This window comes from Hyla sarda, chromosome 1, assembly GCF_029499605.1.
Source record: "Hyla sarda isolate aHylSar1 chromosome 1, aHylSar1.hap1, whole genome shotgun sequence".
In the NCBI taxonomy this organism is placed as follows: Eukaryota; Metazoa; Chordata; class Amphibia; order Anura; family Hylidae; genus Hyla; species Hyla sarda.
The window spans coordinates 73,413,052-73,436,564 of NC_079189.1; the positions used below are offsets into that span (position 1 = coordinate 73,413,052).

The 23,513-nt window shown below is 40.2% G+C and overlaps 1 protein-coding gene across 1 annotated transcript in view; it reads left to right on the top strand.

The window, feature by feature from the left end:
• The window catches only part of RBPJ (recombination signal binding protein for immunoglobulin kappa J region), a 98,674-nt gene extending 89,202 nt beyond the window's left edge, over positions 1-9,472 (top strand). The window contains exons 9-11 of the mRNA XM_056551613.1: positions 2,048-2,203; positions 2,909-3,012; positions 8,904-9,472. Coding sequence (XP_056407588.1) covers positions 2,048-2,203; positions 2,909-3,012; positions 8,904-9,219 — 576 coding nt within the window. The 3' untranslated portion in view covers positions 9,220-9,472. The remainder of the gene's footprint in view (positions 1-2,047; positions 2,204-2,908; positions 3,013-8,903) is intronic.
• Positions 9,473-23,513: the final 14,041 nt, after the last annotated feature.

Consider the following 23,513-nt stretch of genomic DNA (forward strand, 5'->3'; position numbering starts at 1 on the left):
ATACCCATCGCAGCAGCTCAGTTGGTGCATATTTTTCTTAAGAGTGGGTGCAGATCTCACAGCTCGTACCAGCATACCCAAATCATGTTCAATGGGGTTACAGTCTGGTGATTTTGAGGGCCAAGGGATTGTGGAGAATCCGTTGTCGTGGTCCTTTAACCACTCCCTAGTGATTCGAGCCTGATGAAGATTGTCCTGTTGAAAGATAACACTATAGTCAGATAGTCACGTGATGCGGCCACTGTGTGGTATTGTGGTCTTGGTCACAAGATGTCAGGCACCAGCTGTACGTAATGGAGGGATTGTTCAGTGTTTTTAATAGAACTTTCTCACATAAAAACACCAGGTTATATTCTGACTACCTAGTTCCATCTTCTCAGATATAGAAACATGTTGAAAGACCTTTAGTTGGATTCAGTTGAACTCTGGAAACTACTGTAGGTACTTAAATAATATACCAATTTATTTAAAAAAATTATTGACACGTTTTCAAATGCACATCCCACCCACAAGGTAAAAACATGTCCCCCAGTAAAAATTCTATATAAAAGGTGTAATCACAATATACTCATTAACCTCTTGCCGCAAAATGCAGTTTCTAAACAGCACTGTGGCATGGCAGGGCTATGAAGAGAGTTCAGGAACTGAGCTCGCATCATACCTGCACGGTTCCGGCTGCAATCAGCAGCCGGGACCCGTGGCTAATGCGGGACAGCGCTGTTCAGGCACATGTCCAGAATTAACTCTTTAGACGCATTGATCAAAGTTGATTGCCGTTTCTAAAGTGAAAGTGAAAGCTTCCCGGCAGCTCAGATGGGCTGATCGGGACCACAGCGGTGTCCCAATCAGCTAGGACGCACGAGGAGGGTCCCTTACCTGTCTCCTCAGTGTCCGATCGACGAATGACTGCTCCGTGTCTGAGATCCAGGCAGGAGCAGTCAAGTGGCGATAACACTGATCAATGCTATGCTATGGCAATGCATTAATCAGTGCCTGCAATCTGTATAATGCATGTTATAGTCCCCTATGGGAGCTATAACATTGTAAAACAGTGTAAAAAAAAAAAAAAAAAAAATTTTTATTAAATAAAACAAAAAAAATATGAATAAAGAGGATTAGACCCCTTCCCTAATAAGTTTGAATCACCCCCCTTTTCCCTTAAAAAAAACTGTAAATAAAAATAAACATGTGGTATTGCCGAGTGCGTAAACTTCCAAACTATAAAAATATATTGTTAATTAAACCGCACGGTCAATGGCGTATGCGCAAGAAAATTCCAAAGTCCAAAATAGCGTATTTTTGGTCACTTTTTAGACCATAAAAAAAATGAATAATAAAAGTGATCAAAAAGTCAAATCAAAACATAAATGGGACCGCTAAAAACTTCAGATCACGGCGTAAAAAATTAGCCCTCATACCGCCCCGTACATGGAATAATAAAAGTTATAGGGGTCAGAATATGACTATTTCAAACGTATTCATTTTCCTGCATGTAGTTATGATTTTTTTTTTTTTTAGAAGTACGACAAAATCAAACCTATATCAGTAGGGTATCATTTTAATCATATGGACCAACAGAATAAAGAGAAGATGTAATTTTTACCGAAAAATGTACTGTGTAGAAATGGAAGCCCCCAAAAGTTACAAAATGGCTTTTTTTTTCTTAATTTTTTTTTTGGGTTCACCATAGATTTATGGGTAAAATGACGTATGTCATTATAAAGTAGAATTTGTGGCGCAAAAAATAAGCCATCATATGGATTTTTAGGTGCAAAATTGAAAGGGTTATGATTTTTAAAAGGTAAGGAAGAAAAAACAAAAGTGCAAGAACGGAAAAACGCTATGTCCTTAAGGGGTTAAAAAAAAAAATCACAACTGACTCCGTTACCAAAGTGTTGTGTTTGAGCCTGCACTTGCAGACCAAGTATCTGGCCGCAGTGCCACATGTTTCTCCTTGGCCGTCCTTTTGTCATTTTTACTCTGTAGTTGTATAAAATGTTATTCTGCTCTGAATGTGAAACGTCATTTCTTTCCCTGTAAACAAAAGGCCACTCCATGCCCCAAAGAGCCAAACAAAGAGATGATCAATGACGGTGCTTCATGGACAATCATTAGCACAGATAAGGCAGAGTACACGTTCTATGAAGGTATGGGACCCGTACACGCACCCGTGACCCCTGTGCCTGTTGTAGAAAGTCTTCAGGTAAGGCTTATGTCCAAAATGAGTTATAAACCTCTTCTATACCTGTTTTATAAACATGAGTCTAAACTGTTCAGGGCATGCCCTAAAATGTACACCATTATGTTTATACAAATAAGCCAACTAACATCTAGTAGGGCAGAGAACAAAAGTATTATGCCGTTAAAATCCAACGTTCACTCGATTGCAGATTTTGGCCAATCGAGGCACCCAATAAACTTGGGAATTCCTCACCTAATTGGGACATGTTGGAGGCTACTGATGCACCCCACCACCACCTCAACACATTTCGATCCTTCGATAGGAGGCCCTCCAACATGCCCCAGTTAGATAATGAATAATATTTGTATATATGGCACATTTACATGCTGATGGTAATTTTTACTTATCCCTTGATGACATGATATAGAGGTCTATTGTTTCCTGATGCTCCCCATCTGTTTTGTTTTTGGGTTTGTGTATTTTATAGGGTGGGTCATTTCAATGGGATGGCTATTTTTCAGTGGGAGGGCTTTTTCTAATAAGTGTTTATTCATTGTCACTGTTGTAGTGTCAATCTTTTGTAGGGTCGATATTGTATTTTGATTGACATTTTGGTGTAGCTGGATTGTAGGTTGATATATTTTTGATATATTTATAAACTTTCTCGGCGGCAGCTATATTGAAGCCACAAATATACATATACATTTTTCTTTCCCTGTTTTCCAGCTAAATGGAGGTGGAGATGTAGCAATGTTGGAGCTTACAGGTCAGAACTTCACACCAAATTTACGAGTCTGGTTTGGGGATGTGGAGGCAGAGACGATGTACAGGTATGTTTTGCTTCACATGTATGTTTTATACACTGACTTTTTTCCCTTAATGAAATACATATATATATATATATATATATATATATATATATATATATATATATACACCGTATATACTCGAGTATAAGCCGAGACCCCTAATTTCAACCCAAAATCCCAGGAAAAGTTATTGACTCGAGTATAAGCCTAGGCTGGGAAATACCTCATCCCCCCCCCGTCATCATCCAGACCCGTCATTAACATCCTCATCATCATCCCCTTGTCATCATCCCACACATCCCCCCTTCATCATCCCCTTATCATCCCACACATCCCCCCTTCATCATCCCCTTATCATCCCGCACATCCCCCCTTCATCATCCCCTTATCATCCCACACATCCCCCCTTCATCATCCCCTTGTCATCATCCCACACATCCCCCCTTCATCATCCCCTTATCATCCCGCACATCCCCCCTTCATCATCCCCTTATCATCCCACACATCCCCCCTTCATCATCCCCTTGTAATCATCCCACACCCCCCCCTTCATCATCCCCACCCCCCTTCATCATCCCCACACCCCCCCCCCCCCCTTCATCATCCTCTTCTCATCATTCGCCCTCAGTGGTCTTCAACCTGCGGACCTCCAGAGGTTTCAAAACTACAACTCCCAGCAAGCCCGGGCAGCCATCGGCTGTCCGGGCTTGCTGGGAGTTGTAGTTTTGAAACCTCCGGAGGTCCGCAGGTTGAAGACCACTGCGGCCTTCAACATCATCCAGCCCCCCTCTCACCCCCTTTAGTTCTGAGTACTCACCTCCGCTCGGCGCTGGTCCGGTCCTGCAGGGCTGTCCGGAGAGGAGGTGGTCCGGGCTGCTATCTTCACCGGGGGCGCCTCTTCTCCGCGCTTCCGGCCCGGAATAGAGGCGTTGCCTTGACAATGACGCAGAAGTACGTTGGCAATGAACGCACCTCTGCGTCGTTGTCACGGCAACGTGACTATTCTGAGGCCGGGCCCGAAGCGCTTAGAAGAGGCCTCCCCGGTGAAGATAGCAGCCCGGAACCACTATGCCACCGGACCACCTCCTCTCCGAACAGCCCTGCAGGACCGGACCAGCGCCGAGCGGAGGTGAGTACTCAGAACTAAAGGGGGTGAGAGGGGGCTGGATGATGTTGAAGGCCGCAGTGGTCTTCAACCTGCGGACCTCCGGAGGTTTCAAAACTACAACTCCCAGCAAGCCCGGACAGCCGATGGCTGCCCGGGCTTGCTGGGAGATGTAGTTTTGAAACCTCTGGAAGTCCGCAGGTTGAAGACCACTGCGGGTGGGGGAGTTCACTCGAGTATAAGCCGAGGGGGGTGTTTTCAGCACGAAAAATCGTGCTGAAAAACTCGGCTTATACTAGAGTATATACGGTATATATATAATATATATATATATATATATATATATATATATATATTATATTTCTATCTATCTGTCTATCTCCATTACTCAGGCATCTTTAGTGCCTTGTTGTGTCACTGCATTCCACGACATAGTCTTTATTTTGTTAACAAAGCTATATAAGGGCGTTTTTGTGCGTGATAGGGTTGTAGTATTCATTGGTACTGTTTTAGTGTATATCCTCCCTGAGAAAATCTATATGTACAAGAAACAGCTCGAAGACAAGGGCCCTGATTTACTAAGAGTGGAGTGTAGGTTTCTTTGTGGGTTTTAATTCCCTACAATTTTTTCTCACTGTATTTACTAAGTTTTCCCTACATTTTGCTTTTTTAAACATGTTCTGATCTGTCGGGTTTTCCTCAGCTCAAATCCACCACATTTTCTGTGGAAACCTTAGTAAATATGTTGGATTTTTGTGAAACACGCCCCTTCTCTGTGGCCACACACCCTTTTCCTGACTGCCAGGCCCCTTTTTCTGGTTTTATGATACAAAAACACTTTCTCTATAATTTTTTTTTTTTTTTTTTATAATAAAATGATTAGTTTGTGTTTTAGAGCATGTGTTATTAGTAAAGCCTATCAGAGAAGTAATTATTTGATTGCTTACTTATCAGCCAGTCTCTTCTCTTAAGGAACTTTTTAGCTCGTATGCCCATATCAAAGTGGACTTTTGATGTGAACATAATTCAGCTTAGGCTACTTTCACACTACTGTTATTACACAGTAGTGTGATGGCTGTTGGGGCTGCCGGGGAGAAAAATACTGCTTGCGCCGTCTTTTTTGCTCCCGCTGACTATAATGAGGTCCATCGGGACCCGCTGTTGCCTGTTGCGCTCTGTCAAAATGACGCCCATCAAACTCAAAAAAAAAAAAAAAGTTTGACAGCCGTTCTTGACGAGGCGCAATGGCAGTGTGACAGTAGCCTTAGGGTGTACTTGTATGTCCTGAGTCCTGTTACCAGGGTTTAAAGCGCTCTCGCGAGTGGAGAACGCTTCAAACCCTGTGGGTCCCAACTGCTGTCAGCAGCCAGGACCCAGGGTTAATGCCCGACACCGCCAATCGGGCCGATGCCCGGCATTAACCCTTTAGACGCTGTGATCAAAGTTAATCTCGGTGTCTAAATTGAAAATCAAAGTTTCCTGGCAGCTCAGCGGAGTTATCGCGTCAAAATCGCGATGTCCCGATCAGCTGAGAGGATAGCGGAAGATTGCTTACCTCTCTTCTCGCCTTCCGATCAGTGCTTTATTGCTCAAAGCCTGCCATGCAGTCTGGAGCAGCAGAGCACTAATAACACTGATCAATGCTATGCTATGGCATAGCTTTGAACAGTGTATGCAATAAAAAAAAACTGCATGGTATAGTAATAAATGTGTATAAGCCCATCTCCTAATAATTGAATCGCACCCCCCTTTTCCTATTTTTTAAATAAAATAATGTAATAAAAAATAAAAATAATCCTATGTGGTACCGATCAAAAAGGTCCATCAAAACAAAAATGGTACCAATAAAAACTACAGACGTGCAAAAAAAATGGGCCTACATATAGCCCCATACTTGGAAAAATAAAAAAGTTGTTATAGAGGTCAGAAGACGACAATTTTAAACATACTAATTTTGGTGTATGTAGTTTAGGATTTTTTTAAAGTAGTAAAATTAAATAAATCCTATATAAATTGAGTATCCTTGTAACCATATGGACTTACAGAATAAAGATAAGGTGTCATTTTTACCAAAAAGTGCACTGCATAGAAACAGAAGCCCCCAAAAGTTACAAAATGGCTTTTTTTTTTTTTAAATCATACCCCACAAATAATTTTTTTTGTTTCGCCACAGATTGTTATAAAATAATTGATGTAATTAGACTTGGTGATGCAAAAAAAAAAAAAACAAGCACTTATATGAGTCTGTAGGTGCAAAATTGAAAGCGTTATGATTTTTAGAAGGGAAGGAGGAAAAAACTAAAATGCAAACAAGAAAATTTGCTGGGTCCTTAACCCCTTAAAGGATACCTCTGGGGATGTACAAATTATCCTCTAAGGATAGGGGTTAAGTGTTAGATCGCAGGGGGTCTGACCGCTGGGGCCCCCTGCGATCTCCCGAATGGAGCCCCATCTCTCCGCATGGAACGGACATTTTCGACCACTGCTGGAAGCGGCAGCCGACACGCCCCCTCCATACAGTTCTATGGCAGAGCCGGAACGCTTCTTTCGGCAATCTCCGGCTCTGCCATAGAACTACATGGAGGGGCTTGTCGGGCACAGCTTTGTGTGGTAGTCAAAAGTGCCTGTTTCATGCAGGGAGCTGGGGCTCCGTTGGGGAGAATGCGGGGGGACCCAGCGGTCGGACCCCCCGCGATCCGACACTTATCCCCTATCCTTAGGATAGGAAATAATTTGTACATTCTGGAGTTATCCTTTAAGGACAAAACCCATTTTGACCTTAAGGACACAGCCATTTTTTGCAAATCTGACCACCTTCACTTTGTGCATTAATAACTCTGAGTTGCTTTTACTTATGAATTTGATTCAGAGATTTTTTCGTGACATATTCTACTTTAATATAGTGCTACATTTTCGTCAATACGTGCATCATTTCTTAGTGAAAAATTCCAAGATTTCATGAAAATTTTAGAAAATGTTGCATTTTTCTAACTTTAAAGCTTTCTGCTTGTAAGGAAAATGGACCTTACAAATAAATTATGTATTGATTCACATATACAATTGCTCTGCCAGCTCACAACAATGCTCAGAATAGATGGAGCAAAATTTGGCTTTTGGAGAGAGAATTTTGCTGAAATGGTTTTTAAGGGGGCATGTTGCATTTAGGAATCCCCCATAGTGGCAGAACTGCAAAAAAAAAATTGGGAAACTACACTCCTCAAGTAACGTAACATGGGTTACAGTGAGCCTTAACACCCCCAGGTGTTTGGCGAGTTTTCATTAAAGTTGGATATGAAAATGAAAAATTAGATTTTTTTTTCACTTTAATGCTGGTATTACCCCACATTTTTCATTTCCATAAGGGGAATTAGGATAAAAAGCCTCCCAAAAATTTATGAGTATGAAAATACCCCATATGTGGATGTAAAGTGCTCTGTGGGGACACAACAGGGCACATAAGAGAAGGAGCACCATTGAGCTTTTGGAGAGAGAATTTGGCTAGAATTCAAGTCGAGGGCCATTTTTCATTTTCACACACCACTGTTCCAAAAATCTGTCAGACACCTGTGGGGCGTAAATGCTCACTGCACCTTTTCTTACATTCCTTGAGAGGTGTGGTTTCCAAAATGGGGTCTAATGTGGGTGGGTGTTTTTTTTTTTTTTTTACTTTTTTTTTTTTTTTTTTAGCGTTATGTCAAAACCTCTGGAACGATCAGCCACCCTTGTGCAAATCCTTTATTTAGGCCTCAAATGTACATGGTGCTCTCACTCCTGAGCCCTGTTGTCCGCCCGCAGAGCAATTTACGCCTACATATGGGGTATTTCCGTACTCAGGAGAAATCGCGTTACTTATTTTGTGGGGCTTTTTCTCATTTTAACTTTTCAGTGAGCACTGTGGGGTCAGTCAATTTGGATTTCTGGGTGGCCAACAAACCTAGGGATCAGTGGCTCATATAGGTGACCCCGCCTGGACTGGGATCCAGGCGGGGTCACCTATATGGGGGATTGTATAGGGGACAAGGACACTAGTATGGGGGATCTCTACGGTTAGTGGTCTCTGTGTAGCGGTCTCTAAACTGTGGTCCTCCAGATGTTGCAAAACTACAACTCCCAGCATGTCCAGACTGTCTGGGCATGCTAGGAGTTGTAGTTTTGCACCTGGTGGAGGGAGAGCACATACCCGCCGCATTGCCACCCCCTGACCTCCGCACACCCGCTGCTCCCGATGTTCTGACGAGCACCACCGCACACCCGAGAACTCTCCGCACCTGCACATCCAATCGCTGACCGGGATTAATCAGATGGGGTCCCGGGCGGAAGTTGTCTCCCGCTGGACACACCAGGACTCCAGCTGATTAACCTGCGCAGCACTGCGGGAGCGCAGGATTACTGAACGCCGTATATATACGGTGGAATGCGGGAAGGGGTTAAAGGATTACTTCTCTGGACTAAACATTAGTTTTAGATTTCATTTTTATTTTTTTAAATAAAGATCTATGGGAAACCATTTTTGTACAATGTTAGAAATGATTTTTTTAAGGTGTCCATAGCCTTAAGTCAACCAGAATAAGATAGGACCTTTTTTACATTTAATTGTTTCCTCAATATTCAGTCTGGTTATTTAGCAGTCATGTACCACAAAGTTGCTTTTGTAGTGTATACTGTAGTGGAAGTCTAATGTGAATGGTATGTACCCTTATACAGCTTTGTCATAAAGAATGTTAATTCAATAAAATATCTTACTTATCAAGGAAAAATGTATTCCATCTTACCAACTAAAATGATGTTATGTATATCCTCTACCCAGGTGTGCAGAAAGTATGTTGTGTGTCGTCCCTGACATTTCTGCTTTCCGAGAAGGCTGGAGGTGGGTCCGCCAGCCAGTGCAGGTGCCTGTAACATTGGTCCGGAACGATGGCATAATATATTCAACCAGCCTTACTTTTACATACACCCCGGAGCCTGGACCTCGGCCTCATTGTAGTGCAGCCGGAGCAATCCTGCGAGCCAACTCGAGCCTCCTGGCCTCCAATGATCCAAGCACGAACAGCGAGGGAAGTTACACAAATGTCAGCACAAATTCTACCAATGTCACATCATCTGCAGCAGCAGTAGTGTCGTAACCACAAACTTTTATACCTGGACTTCAGCTGACTTTTAAGTTTTTACATGGAAGGACATGTATAATGAACCTTTTTTTTTTCTTTTTTAGTTTTTTCTTTTATTTTTATTTTTTTTTACATAAATTTTGAGCTTTCATGGGAAAACTGTTTCTCCATAATTGTTCATATCGCCTGAACCTTTTGAACTGCAAGTGCCGAGCAAAAATTTTAAGCCACAATAATAAATGGGTAAAAAAAAAAAAAATTCTGTAGATACAAATCACCACTGAAAATCTATTTATAGCCGTATTTTCATTTTGGGAGAGTGGGGGGGGGGGGGGGGATGTGTAATGGCCAGAAATAGAGAATGTGGCTTGGAGGTAAGACCTCCAACTAGAATGCATGAATATAGTTTTTACGGACCAAGAAACTTGTATAAGCTTTAGTAAAAGGTACATTTTCACCATACCTTTTTTTTTATCACAACATATAGTAGACTTTTGTTACCAAATAGTTCATTTTTTTCAGAATTTTCTTTTTCTTTTCTCTTAAGTATAGTCCAGTTCCAAGCTTGGACATACTTATGTAATCTAATTATCATAATCTTCCAGTTACAATATATATATATATATATATATATATATATATATATATATATATATATATATATATATATATATTAATTTTTTTTGGTCAATGGCTGGAATTTTGTTTTATAATTTTTTTTCTTTCGGCATGTCAAACCTTGTAATGGCCAGGGTTGTTTTTTTTTTTTTTTTTTTTAGTTCTTTAAGATTACACGAAGTTTGTGCAAAAGCTTTAAAAAGTGAAAAAAAAATGCCTCTACCTTGCCTGCAATACAAACTGTGTATATGGATAGTACTTTCCATTCAGTCATTGTCTGATATACCCATCTATCGATGTAGTTCATCAGTGGTAATCCTGTGGCTTTCCAGTTGTTGCTGAACAGGATCTCCTCTTATTGCTAATGCCTAATGTTCATAAAGCAGCAACTGGAGAGCCACATTGAGTAGTTGCCTTCCCCCAATATGTATGTAAATGTATATATGATTTCTTTCTTGTAGCTATTTTATTGATACGAGTTAACAGCTCTTTTCAATTAAGAAGCTGGTGTATTTATAGAGACTATTTATGGTCCAGAATACCCCAAAAATTACATGCAAAATACACATGGCATTTAAACAATCATTTTCATATCTTTAACTCCATGCATCAGATATGAATATTTTTATTTAATTCTTTTTAAGTAAAAAAAGAGGTTCAGGTTTGTTTTTTAGATCTTGTACATAACATGCATTAAGTGTATGTTAAGTGTCTTACTATTTTTTTTTTTTCTCCCCCTAAGGCTTTTATTGCTTTCTTTTTGCCTTACTGGCGCTAGTCTCTGGGACTTTAAAACCTGTACAGTGAAAAGAAAAGATGGAGCAGGTTACCAAATATCTTTCTGCACTGGTTAGAAAGTAACTGTAGTCTCTTAGGTTTGGTAGAGTCATTTTGTTGGGTGTACTTGTATTAATCTGAGCTAGCCTATTCGATGACCGTGGACTATCCTCTTGTCACATGACTTGTTTTGAGTGAATTGATAGGCTGCATTGTTACAAAGAGTGCTGCAACACACACACTCACATTCTTTCTGGCCTGTTTTAGATTAAAGGCTAGGTTCACATTTGCATTTGTTTCATTGTTCTGCTAAGTCATTGGAACAGAACAGAAAATATGGCACAGCAGGTCATTTGCATGCCCAGACACGGTGCCTAATGGGCCCCATTAAATTGGGTTTCCAGCATGGTGTATAGAGTTTCACCATGCCATATTTTGTCCGTAATTCATGACAAGACCTGCGACTAAAGCTTCCAATGCAGGTGGTAACCCAACCTTAGTGTGTTTGTATCAGCAAGTTACCTATTTAGTAGCGTCTATTCACACTTACAGTAGTATCCTGTGTAGGATTTGAAGCTGCAGTTTGGAAGCTGTTTTTCAGTCATTTAGTTTTACATTAAAATATGCAGCTTCAAATCGTGTGCATCATATATGTGTGAATACACCCTAAATGGAAAGATTACCTTTTGCCATTTTTTCCAATGCATCTAAAATAAAAAAAAAGTAAAAAGGGTTTTAAAGGGGTACTCCGGCCCTAAGACATCTTATCACCTATCCAAAGGATAGGGGATAAGATGTCTGATTGCAGAGGGGGGCCTGCTGCCGGGGACCCCCGCTGTTTCGCATGCAGCACCCACCTCTGGTGGTTGCTGCATGTGAGATAGTGGGGGTCCCCAGTGGCAGGACCCCCACGATCAGACATCTTATCCCCTATCCTTTGGATAAGGGGATAAGATGTCTTAGGGCGGGAGTACCCCTTTTGTAAACAAAAAAAATATCTGTTTTCGGTCTAAAGCTCATATGCAGACCTATGGTTTGGTGTTAAGAGACTATCTCTTCGCTCTGATTATGCTGCCATACTTGTTCATCTGTGGGCTATTTTTGTGCTTCAGAATATATTTTAGTATCTTTGGTTGGGTTTACTTTGTGTTTGCCTTGTGCCGGATATACGCTGAGATACATTACCCGCTCCTTGACGGGAATCCCTACAGAAGCTTCATACAACCACCCTTAAAGCTTGCCAGAGAAGCCAGGACGTTTTTCTCCTTTCATCCTTCAGAGGTCCCTGCACGAGCAGTAGTACGGTGATACTGCTGGCAACCATCTGGCATACAATTTTAATGTATGTTGAGTAGCTGTTCGCTGTACCATCAGCCAGTTTTCAAGGAGCTCAGAAGAATGAGAGCTAAGCTTTCCCTGTGACTCTGGCTTAGGGAGCTTGTGTCCATAAATGGATAGTGTAGTGACATCATAGGAGCTTCCTGAGGTATCCGTTTAAGAGATTCCTGTAACAGATGCCGTATAGTGACATCGGTCATCCATAGGCTGATATAGTATCCATTTTAATGGATACATACATACTTTTATTTTTAATAGAAGGATCCTTTTCATTAGAAGAGTGCACTTTTCTATGGTAACCTTCATTTTTTATTTTTTATTTTTTGCAGTTTCTGATGTATACGAGCTATACAAAGGGTGAAAGAACACTTTTTACCTCCCTCTAGCAATGGAAGACTATAGAAGCCTTTAGAATGTTCATCTGGAACGTTCCTGTCATGCACACCAAATGTATGGCACAAATGCAGTGTGAGCCTAGCCTTAGAAATAGGTGAAAAGGAGTAGGACTTTGGAATATAAAAATGGAAAGCGTATTTGTAGTCTCTTACCATTAAAATATAAATATATATGGATTGTAGAAAATCTGTACTTAAAATGCATTGAAAAAATAAGTGCCTGTAGCCTCTAAAGGGAAACTCATCACTTTCATGCTGCTTAATGATGAGTTTAGGGCAGTTCCAGCAGCTTTTCCCTTTCCTTGATTGATAACTCTGTTCTTGTTTGGTTATATGAAGAGTTCCAACAATGAACACTGGTGGGGTGGGGAGAAATTGCCTGGCACAACCCTGATGACTCCCAGTTCAGGCAGCATGAAAGTGATAACCGGTTCCTTTTGACAATGTATTAAGAATACAAGGCCACAGAGGTCAGAATGCTCATTTACAAACTGGAAAATGTCCATTTAAATAATTGTGCCAAAGTGTCTGAACGTGTGCCTATGATGAGGATAAAATTGTTACAAATTCCCCCATGTATGTACAGGCTTATGTTATAGAAATTGTATTTTGAAGTTTAAAGGTCATATCCAACCCATAGACCCACCATAGTGTGTACTACATGGGTGCAAAGTAGTAAAATGTATCTTTACTTTCTTGCAGTGATGGCAGACTGTGCCATATGTGGATCGGGCCAATTAGTTTAAAGGAGTACTCTGTTCAGTGTTTGGAACAAACTGTTCTGAACGCTGGTGCCGGGAGCTCGTGACGTCTTAGCCCCGCCCCCTCAGTGCAAGTCTATGGTAGTGGGCATTACGGCTGTCATGCCCCCTCCCATAGACTTGCATCGAGGGGGAGGGGCTATGACATCACTAGCTGCCAGCTCTAGCATTCTGAACAGTTTGTTCCCAACGCTGAGCAGCGGAGTACCCTTTAAGTCTACATATTCCTGCCAGGTGTCAGGATCAAGTATTCATTGTATTATCTGCTGTCTATTCTGAGGCACCTTTTTTGTAGCCATGCTAAGCACTTAATATATCTTTTGTAAAGCACGTCCCTTCCCTACTCTTTCGGTCTTGATTAGACAATGAATGAATAAAGGTGGCCGTACACATTAGATGAATGTCAACCATATCAGCCAAATTTGGCAGAACTGGCCCACTTCCTATACGTATGGGGATATCCCAACTTATTAACATAAGATGCAGAGGAAAGAACGGTTGAGCAGTTCCTATACATCATGCCCAATTTATTTGTTATCAAGGTAGATAAACTGCTGCTAATCTGATGTTATGGCCGCCTTTTTAAACAGTGTAATGACTTTGATCTCCCAAATGGGGAATATTGTGGCAAGTACTGAAAAAATTGCTCTGAATCACTTCTGCAGTGTCAGATGTCCTTTGGATGTAACAGAAAGGAGCTGCCAAAAAACTTTACTTGCCACCATGTAATATAACCCTTCCCCTGTAGCGGACACCGCAGGGAAGATTTAAAGCCAATTGAAACTCCTTCCTTGGTTGAGTTGGGTAGGGCCATAGGGTATGAAAATCTGGACTTGCAATGTTGTGTTAGCTTGCTTTGTTTTGTTGGCTTCCATCTTAAAAAAATGACCTGTTGGGGTTTCTTGGCGACTAAGTTTAAGATGCATTTCACTGGACCATCAATAATCAGGTGGTGGAAAAGGGTACTTTACAGATAACCAGAACTATTAAAAGTATGGTCACGCCCAGTCCCCTCAATGCAAGTCTATTGGAGGGGGCGTGACAGCCATCACGCCCCCTCCTATAGACTTGCATTGAGGGGGCGGGGCAATCACATCACGAGCTCCCAACGCCGGCTCCAGCGTTCGGAACAGTTTGTTCCAAACACTGAGCAGTGGAGTACCCCTTTAAGCTGGGCCATACATATTAGATATGTTGGTCAAACCCAACAATTTTGCTAGGACCAGCCAATCTTCAAACCAGCAGCAGATGTCTGGTAGAGAAGGATCAAACATGTCAGATCATGACTGTGCGATCCCTTTTGTACTGCCTGGCTGCTGCTTTCTTCCCTGTCGCACATGTTTGGCCTAGTCGAGCACCCAGAAGTGTAGCTTTAGTCATTGTACACAGATTCAACAACAGTTGACTGAATCTACAGTCAGATTCATTAAACCCCAACCTAACCAGCTGTTTTAGTCTTGTAAAAGTTGTTCCACTTTCCATGTGTTCTGAACTCCTGGAGATGTCTAGACTCTGCAGAGGCTCTTTCCATACACTTCTGTGGGAATCAGAGCACTTGGGAAATCGCTACAAGACCAAATGAATTATTGGCCAATTAATTAATTAAATTCCAGTGAATCCTACTGTAGATTTGCTCAGCTCTAGAGCCTACCAATTGTCTTTACCTGGAGGATACTGACTTTGTAACAATGCAGATTATGAATTCAAAGGAAAATGGTGACATTTCCAATTCTTTTGGTGTGGGCCTGGCTAAATGTGTTCTTTTAGTGTGGCTCATTCTTGGGGGGGTGCTTGGGTTCATTCAACCTATATACATTTTTAGCTGTAAAATATCTGATCCTGGACAAACGTGATATTTTCTTTTTTAATACATATCTTTTGAGTGTGCATCCCATATAGGATTATATACCTTAGGTCAAACCATTTACCGACTCCTTGATTTTATAGTATAGTCCTGGTTACTGGCCTACAATGCTGAGCCTGATTTTTCTATGCCTTTTTTTTACATGTCTATCTGTCCTCAAGGCAGTGGAAGACTGCACATTGCCATAGACCATGTGTGGGACATGTGTTTTAGATGTCTGTCTGTTATTGGTCCTCCTTCCTTTCTAATATTAATGCAAACTGTAACTGTTTCGGGTTGCATAACTTATCACTGTGCCTGTCACAAAAAATTCCCATTTATAAGAAGCATTTTTATAAGGTCATTCATTTGACTAAGCCTATTTTTTTATATTTTTTTTGCTAATTTACGTAGCATCACGTGCCTTCTCGCAGTGCTTCTTAATGACCTGAAAGAAAAGTTTCACTAGCATTATAATCTGATGTTGTTTTCGTGTGTCTCTCCCACATTTACCCCCTTTATTTGGTGCAAATGAAGTAAAAACACCTTCAAGGCTGGGAAACCTGTCTGATCTATGAGAAGATATCTTGGCGTTAGCCTTTTTTTTTATTTATTTTTTTTTTACTTTTTTTTGCTTGTTGCTTCTAGAAACAAACTGCCTTGCCTTCATCTCTTGTCAGTGACCAAGAACTGAATCCATTGTGGCCTTATATCTTGGCTTTTTCCTTTTCCTGTGAATAGTTTACTGGAATTTATGTTGTCTTGTCTAAACTTTTTTGCGCTAGTAACGTGAATGGGTCTAGTAGGTTCGATGGTGTGGGAAGGGTTTGCATCTTCTGGTTCGGCGTTGCAATTGGACTGCAGCAAATGTATCATAATTACCAAAGGATTTTTTTATTTTATTTTTTATTTTAGGGGTTGAGATGAATGGGGAAGAGTTTCGGCTGTCTTTTTTTATTTTTATTTTTTTTAATATCTATAAAACCATTGAGTGGTAAGCGTAAGGTTAGACCATTAGACCAGCAATGATGTTACTTTGTTGTGTTCAAAGTCTCTTGTATATATCACCAGCAGATATGACCCAAACACTACAAAACATTGACGTGTGATGTTGTGCCTGCCTGTTAGATTATGATAATGCTGTATCTCTAGGGGCTGTCTTCCATAGTGTGTCCTCTTTATATCTCAGACGTATAGCCTGTGTTCCATAATGATAAATATGTTCCCAGCAACTGTACTCTTGATGGTCTGCTACACTGTAACCGTGTGTGGTCCTCTATGTAGAATCTGTTAATGTGTTAGTCAGCAAACAAAAAATCACCTTTTTATTTTTATTTTTTTATGAATGAATGAACATGTTTTACTCTGCTACTGGGCGATATGTGTTAAATGTACTTCAGTATCTCCTGTACCGCCTTTAAATCAATAACCCAAGTGTCAGACGTATCTATATACATTTTGCCAATCACTCCAGCGCCAAGTATAATTGTTTTATTTCTTTTTTGTTTTTTTGCTTTTTCCATTTTACTACAGTAGGGGCTGCAGGGCCCTAATACCCCAAGCAGTTGTATTATGGAAGCTTGATATACCAAATCATTTTGGAAATAATTCTTGTTTTTAAGATATTCTTTTGTGCATTGATCAAATGTATGCTTTTTTTTTTTTTTTTGGCAGATATTCCAGATATATATTTGAAAATATTTCCTAAAAGTTTTCTGGAGGTTAGATGCATCTCTGTGGAATGGACTTGTTGTCGTCTTACTACAGAGATGCCCTTAGTTTATAGAATTCTTGCCGAAGCTTTGCAATCCACCAGTCTGTAAAATAGGCTGCATCTGTTTTTATGAAAACGGGCAAAACTGTAGGGATCATTTACATGATCGTGTCTGAGGCTGGTATTCACTTCTGCCTTCTCCTTACATAGTCATGTAGACTGGTCAGCCATAACATATAAACCACTTGCCAAATATTGTGTAGGTTCCCTTTTGTCCAAGATAGCTGCCCTGTCAAGTCATTTGCTTAATTGGACCTCTGAACCTCCCCATTATTAAATGTGGGCTCTATTCAGTGGGATAGAACCAGACAGGTAAATGTCTGTGCTTAGGCCCCCATTAGCCTGTTATCGGTTCCCCAGTTGTCCTTCAATGGACCACTTTTGGTAGGTACTAACCATTGCATACCTGAAGCGCCTTACAAGACCTCCTGTAATAGACATGCTGTTACTCACATGTCACAGATTGGCCTATGGCACAGACCATTTTTCCTGCTTTCTAAACTTCAGCTATAAGAACTGACCTTTCTAGGACAGGTGCTATTTGATATTCACTTCACCTGAATGGTTTTAATGTTATGGCTGATTAGTGTAATTAAGGCATTAATAGGACCTGCCACATGCAGTGGGGGCTGGTATGTACAGGAAAAAACATGACTAAAGAATCATTCACAATTCACAGTATGGAGGTACAAGCAGTGAAGCCATTCGGTACTGTGTGTGTCAACATAAAACAGAATAGAGCACTCTGCTATCTTCAGAAGGCCCATAGTGAGTGAGTGAAGAAGCCGAGCATGCCCTCTGCTGCTCTGTTCACTTGGGGGCAAGAGACCTCCATCGATTGGCTATTGATTACCTATCCTGTGGATATTTGCAACAAAAGTATATATCTGCTCACCCTCCGACCTCGGAACAAGACCCAGTGCACAGATACCACGGTGTATAGGTGATAAATTTTAATCTTGAGATGCCCCTTTTAATTCCTATTTAATCTGCAGCCTCCACTGTATATATGTGAATATCCAGTAAATGGGACTGAATCTAAATGAAGATATAGAGGAGGTTACTGTTCTCAAGCTAGATTCTGTGTGTAAGGAGTGTAAAAAATTATAAATGCTGAGAGAAATATTGAAAATTGATAATTGTGTTTATTAAAATGTGTGTATATGTATATATTATATAATTCTTGTGTGGTGTCTGCAGGGCCCATGCAGGCCACCCACCAAACACTAAAACAGGTTTTAAATACTTTTTTAAAAACATTAATAGAATTTATGCTGCTGGCTTGTTAGCTCATATGCTGTGGAGCTATATACATCTACCACAATAGAAAGACATGCTTGGTAGTGGTGTGTATATGTTATGGCAGACAATGTTGCAAATTGCGCATTTATATACACTATATTGAACACCTTATTTTGCCCACATTTGAAACATTTGTCTTCTGTGAAGACTATCAAAATAATTGTATCAAAGTTTAGTTCTAGTTCTGATGCCTGTGGGAAAGAAATTCCTGGGTACTTATTGTACCCTGAGATAAAATGCCTGTCACGGAGTAGTGTCATATGGTGCTATGCGCCGTCTGGGAGGTCTTGTGTAATAAATATTATGTGAATTCCTTCTGTGAAGGCTCATGTGATGCCGGCTGTCCGGCCGGAGCGTGTATGATCACAGCGGGCCTGGGGAGGGAGAGGTCAGATGTGCACGTCCATCGCTGAGGCTGGAAGTTGGTGATGATATCTTCTATTGAAAAAGAGACCAAGAGGGTCTCGAAACGTGTCTAGCCAGCATTGAGAGTACACTACAACATCAAGTATCTTAGCCACATACACGATTATTGCATTGAATGCGCTCCACAAGCCAGTGAAAGACCGCCATTCATTATGTCATCACCAACTTCCAGCCTCAGCGACGGATGTGCACCATCTGACCTACATCATCTGATCTCTCCCTCCCCAAGCCCGCCGTGATCGTACTCACGCCAGCTAGACAGCAAGGAGCGGACCAGCCTATGACGGGTAAGTGAGAGGTACGTGGGATCCATCTCCAGGTGAGCAGCGCGTGCAGTGCACACCTATACAAACTGTATATAACACTATGTTCTTACAGCAACAAGAAACGGTGCATAGCGCCAATATCGCATCGCATCATCCTTCACAGAAGGCATTAACGTAATATTCATTACACAAAACCTAACGGACAGCGCATAGCACCATATGACACTACTCCGTTGACAGGCATTTTATCTCGGGGTACAATAAGTACCCAGGAATTTCTTTCCCACAGGCATCCGAACGAGAACTAAACTTTGATAAAATTATAAAAATTATATTGATAGTCTTCACAGAAGACAAATGTTTGTGTATATTATATATATATACGTGCAATTTGCAACATTGTCTGCCATAACATATATACATACCGCTACCAAGCATCCTATGTTTTTCTATTTCGGTAGAGGCATATAGCTCCACAGCATACGAGCTAACAAGCCAGCGGCATAAACATTTGTACTCTTTCATTTTTATTTTATTCTATTAATGTTTTTTTTAACTATTTAAAACCTTTTTTAGTGTTTTGTGGATGGTCTGCATGGGCCCTGCAGGCACCTCACCTATAGCACGAATTTATATATATATATATATATATATATATATATATATATATATATATATAATTTTTTTTTTTTTTTTTTTTTTTTTTTTATTTACACAATCTATTATCAATATTTCTCTCAGCATTTCTCATTATTTCTTACACTCTTCACACAGAATCCAGCTTGAAAACGATAACCTCCTCCTTTATTGCTTAATTTTTATTGAGGTTGTATTGGGTACACAACCTTTAACCTGTACTCGTTAGAATCTGTATTCATATCTGTTGAGCTACCTATTCCCCTTATTTATTTACCTTGCACTACGGGACTAATTCTAAGTTGAATCCAGTTCTTGGAGATCTTGGTGTCATATAAGAGGTTTCTGGTGTGACACCAATTTGGACTCGATATTTTTTGATAAAAATGAATAGATAGCCGATTCTGTTTTGGTCCCCTTTACTGTAAATTTGCTCCTCTTTAGTGGCAGGTCCTCTCTAGTGACATAAATTCCTCCCCGTTTACAGCATTTCTGGCATGCTCCTCTGTTAAAGCATAACTTCCATTGATGCTCCTGTGGCAGGACACCTGTTTTAAAGGGTACCTTTCATCAAAAAAAAAACTTTTGATATATTATAGATTAATGTATGCAGAATAACTTTCCAATAGTATGTTATTAAAAAATATGCTTCTTTCTATTGAATTTTCCACTTTGAAAAAATGACCACTAGGTGTCTCCCTACCAGTCCCTTTATAGATTTCAGACTCATGCAGGAGTCCTATATCTCAGACTGCAGCCGGGACACAGACAAGCTCAACATTGCTCCCCGGCAGTGAGCAGTGGTGAGTTTGTCTGTGTTCCGGCTGCAGTCTGAGATTTAGGACTCCTGCATGAGTCAGAAATCTATAAAAAAAAAAAAAACTGGTAGGGAGACCCCTAGTGGTCATTTTTTCAAAGTGGAAAATTAAATAGAGAGAAGCATATTTTTTAATATACTATTGGAAAGTTATTCTGCATACATTAATCTATAATATATCAAAAGTTTTTTTTGATGAAAGGTACCCTTTAAATCTTGCAACAAGTTCATAGCCCGAGACTGCAGTGGTCAGTATTCCAATTCGCTGGAAGTCCCATGCAAGTCTGTGGGACTTCTGGCAAACCTGTGTCCTGATTGCTGTAGTCTTGGTCGTTGAAATGTTTGGGAGATTAAAACAGGTGTCCTGCCACAGAAGCATCTTTGCAAGTTACACTTTAAATACAAGTGGGGGTTGCTGAGTAACCCTTTCATAACTGAATCTGTCTTGTTTCGTCCCCCCTAGCTTTGTAATGTGTAATCTAGTTGGTAGTTATATGCTACAATGTGTATAAAACGTGTCTTATAAAGAAGCCAACTTTAATTTCCAGTCTATGAGGAGTTACATTGTACAACTGTGCGCCTGTTTTGTTAGCAATAAAATAGTTCAGCACCAATTTTTATTTTTTACATTGCGCAGATAATTTTTTCATCAAGTAATACTGTCCTGCTATATGGGTAGTCTCAATAAAGTTTAAATGCAAACAGGTTAAGTGTTATTACTTCATGATTTTTTTTCTCATTATGTCTCGCTATTACATAAAGCACAGCCACATAATACAGAGTAACTAACAGCTGGTAAGAGCTTGCTGTCATTAGTTTTGCTTAATGTGAGCCAGATCTTTAGTCTGGATTCAAGGTGCACTCTATTCTCCTAGACCTTGGCAGCAAGGTTACATTTTTATACCATTGTGTCTAATCCTTGTAACTGTTTTATTTGTGTATATATTTTTGACAATTTTACACATTAAATTTTGTTAATGCTCTATTTCCACAGAGAAGTGTGTCATATTCCTTTTTATCCAGAATGCCTGTGCTTACCTTCCTAAGGTGAATAAATGGTCTTCACATGTTAGCTCAATGTCCATTGTCTCGCACCACCAAGGAAGATGCTAGGTTTGCACCTCTGTTTCTGCCAGTTCACAGCTTATAGTAAAATCCACTGCATGAAAATACATTTATTTCTTAACTAAGCAGCCATTTTTCATACTCATTGGCTTTTCTATCAGTAAGGTCTTTCTTTTTTTCATTGCTTAACTTTTATTTGAAGAAAAAGGGAGGTAATACTAAATATCTGCATTTAAAGGGATAAGCAAGGAAACTGTATCATCAGTCTTACTTTATTTATAGAGAAAGATGGTGGTACCATACTCAATACCGCTTTCCTGTTATTGCAAGCACAGGAAGTACTGCATGCTTGTAAGTTATGGAACAATCTATGTCTACATCATTTATAGAAAAGTACTGGCTTTTAAAGTTGAGTTTATGAAAGTAGGGTTTCAGCACCTTTGCCTGTTGGTTTAAAAGGTTACTCCACTGCTAGACATCTTATCCGTTATCCAAAGGATAAGGGAGATATCTGATCATGGGGGTCCTGCTGCTGGGCTCCACCCGGGATCTCTCGCAGCACTTGGCATTCTAAACAAATGCCGGATTCCTGCAGCAGTGGTCATGACGTCCCCTTGTGAAGTCATGTCATGCCCCCTCCATTCATGTCTATGGGAGGGGGCATGTCAGCAGACACTCCCTCTCCCATAGACTTGAATGGAGGGGGCATGACATCATGATCATCGCTTCTGGCTCAAAGTGTTCTGAATAAAATGTTCAGAACACTGGAGTACCCCTTTAAAAGTGTAGATACAAAGTTCTCTTGCTCTAGAGAGCCTGTTATATCTGCATTACACTTACATTATTTATCCCATGGTGGTGGGACTGCATGTGAATTAAAATTCTTGCTTCCAGGCTTCTCCATAGATTAGTTGGTTTTGGGCGGTCTCTTCAGTTGCACCTTTTTAATCAGCAAATCATTGAGGACCCTTAAAAAAAAATCTACAATATTAACTTTATGATGATAAAAAAAAAAAGCAGAAAATATTTTCTAACACTTTAATATTGCACTGCTTACATTTAGAATTCTTATTGCACAGTATTTATATTAAAAGTGGCTTCCCAAGTAAGGGAAAAAAAAAGAGAATTTCTATGATTATAGGGACAAGAAAAAATATGCAAGATGTTAAAAACGTCACCAGATTTTGCGATCACTGTATTATAAATCATTACTGAGGTGCCAGTAATCTAAAAAAAGACACTTTACTTCTCAAGTGCAAAGAGATCAACATAAAAGCAGTGGAACAACCTGATGCTGACAAGAAAGATTTGAAGAAACCGTATCCCTGATGATCCTTCTTTTTCTTCCTTTCTATCCTTTACAGCAACCACAGGAGAATGCCGAAATAGAAGTCTCTAGGGAAGGACCACTGCTTAGAGGACTTTTCTCCTAAAAGATAGTGTACACATTGGAGGGGAAATAATGCACCAAGAAGGGGTTGTTGAAAACAGTGTGTGAATGTGATGTTTAAGTGACTATTTTAGAGAAAAGTTTATTGGAAAAAGCTGGACAATTGAAAGGAAGCTCTAGTGCCCTGTTGGGAGCCGCTATTCTGGATAGAAGATCAGATACGGTTGGACATGGAGGCATACAGGTTCTGCAGTACAGATGTTGCAGCTGGGTCTGTAGATCCTGCACATTTATAGGTTGCGAAAGCTGGTGTTCCAGCCGGTCCCATTAATGTTTGATTGGCAGTACATCTGGCGAAAAAGGCAGGCTAAAGTGTTGCAATCTGGTCGATACGTACCTGAGAATAAGTATTTGAGTCTCGGTACCAGGTAGTAAAGTTTTTCTAACTCTTAAAATAGATGCCAGAAGTTACTTTTTCCACTCTTCTTTAGAGTCTTTATTTTAATTTTTTGATGGATGGTTTCTTCAAAATGACTTCTAAGGATTCAAGCTGTTAAATGAAAGCTCTAAATGTTTGGGTGACTGAGACTGTGAGGTGGAAGGTCTCAAAATGTTGGTAACAGTACTGGATCATCTATCGCCATTTCTCTTTTGAAGGCCAAGCTTTTTTTTATTTAATTTTTTTTAGGCCACAGGAAAGCAAGGAGAATATATGATCATTTCCAATAACACCTTCAGTAAGACACATGGGAGAAGAGGTAGATATTAAAGCCATACGCAGTTTGATTTTTTTTTTCTTTGCAAGTTTGAGTGATTAACCTCTTACATATCCCTCCCCAGCATAGAACAGTGGATTAATAAACTTTTTACTTAAGGAAAACTGCTCAAAAACATAAAGGGA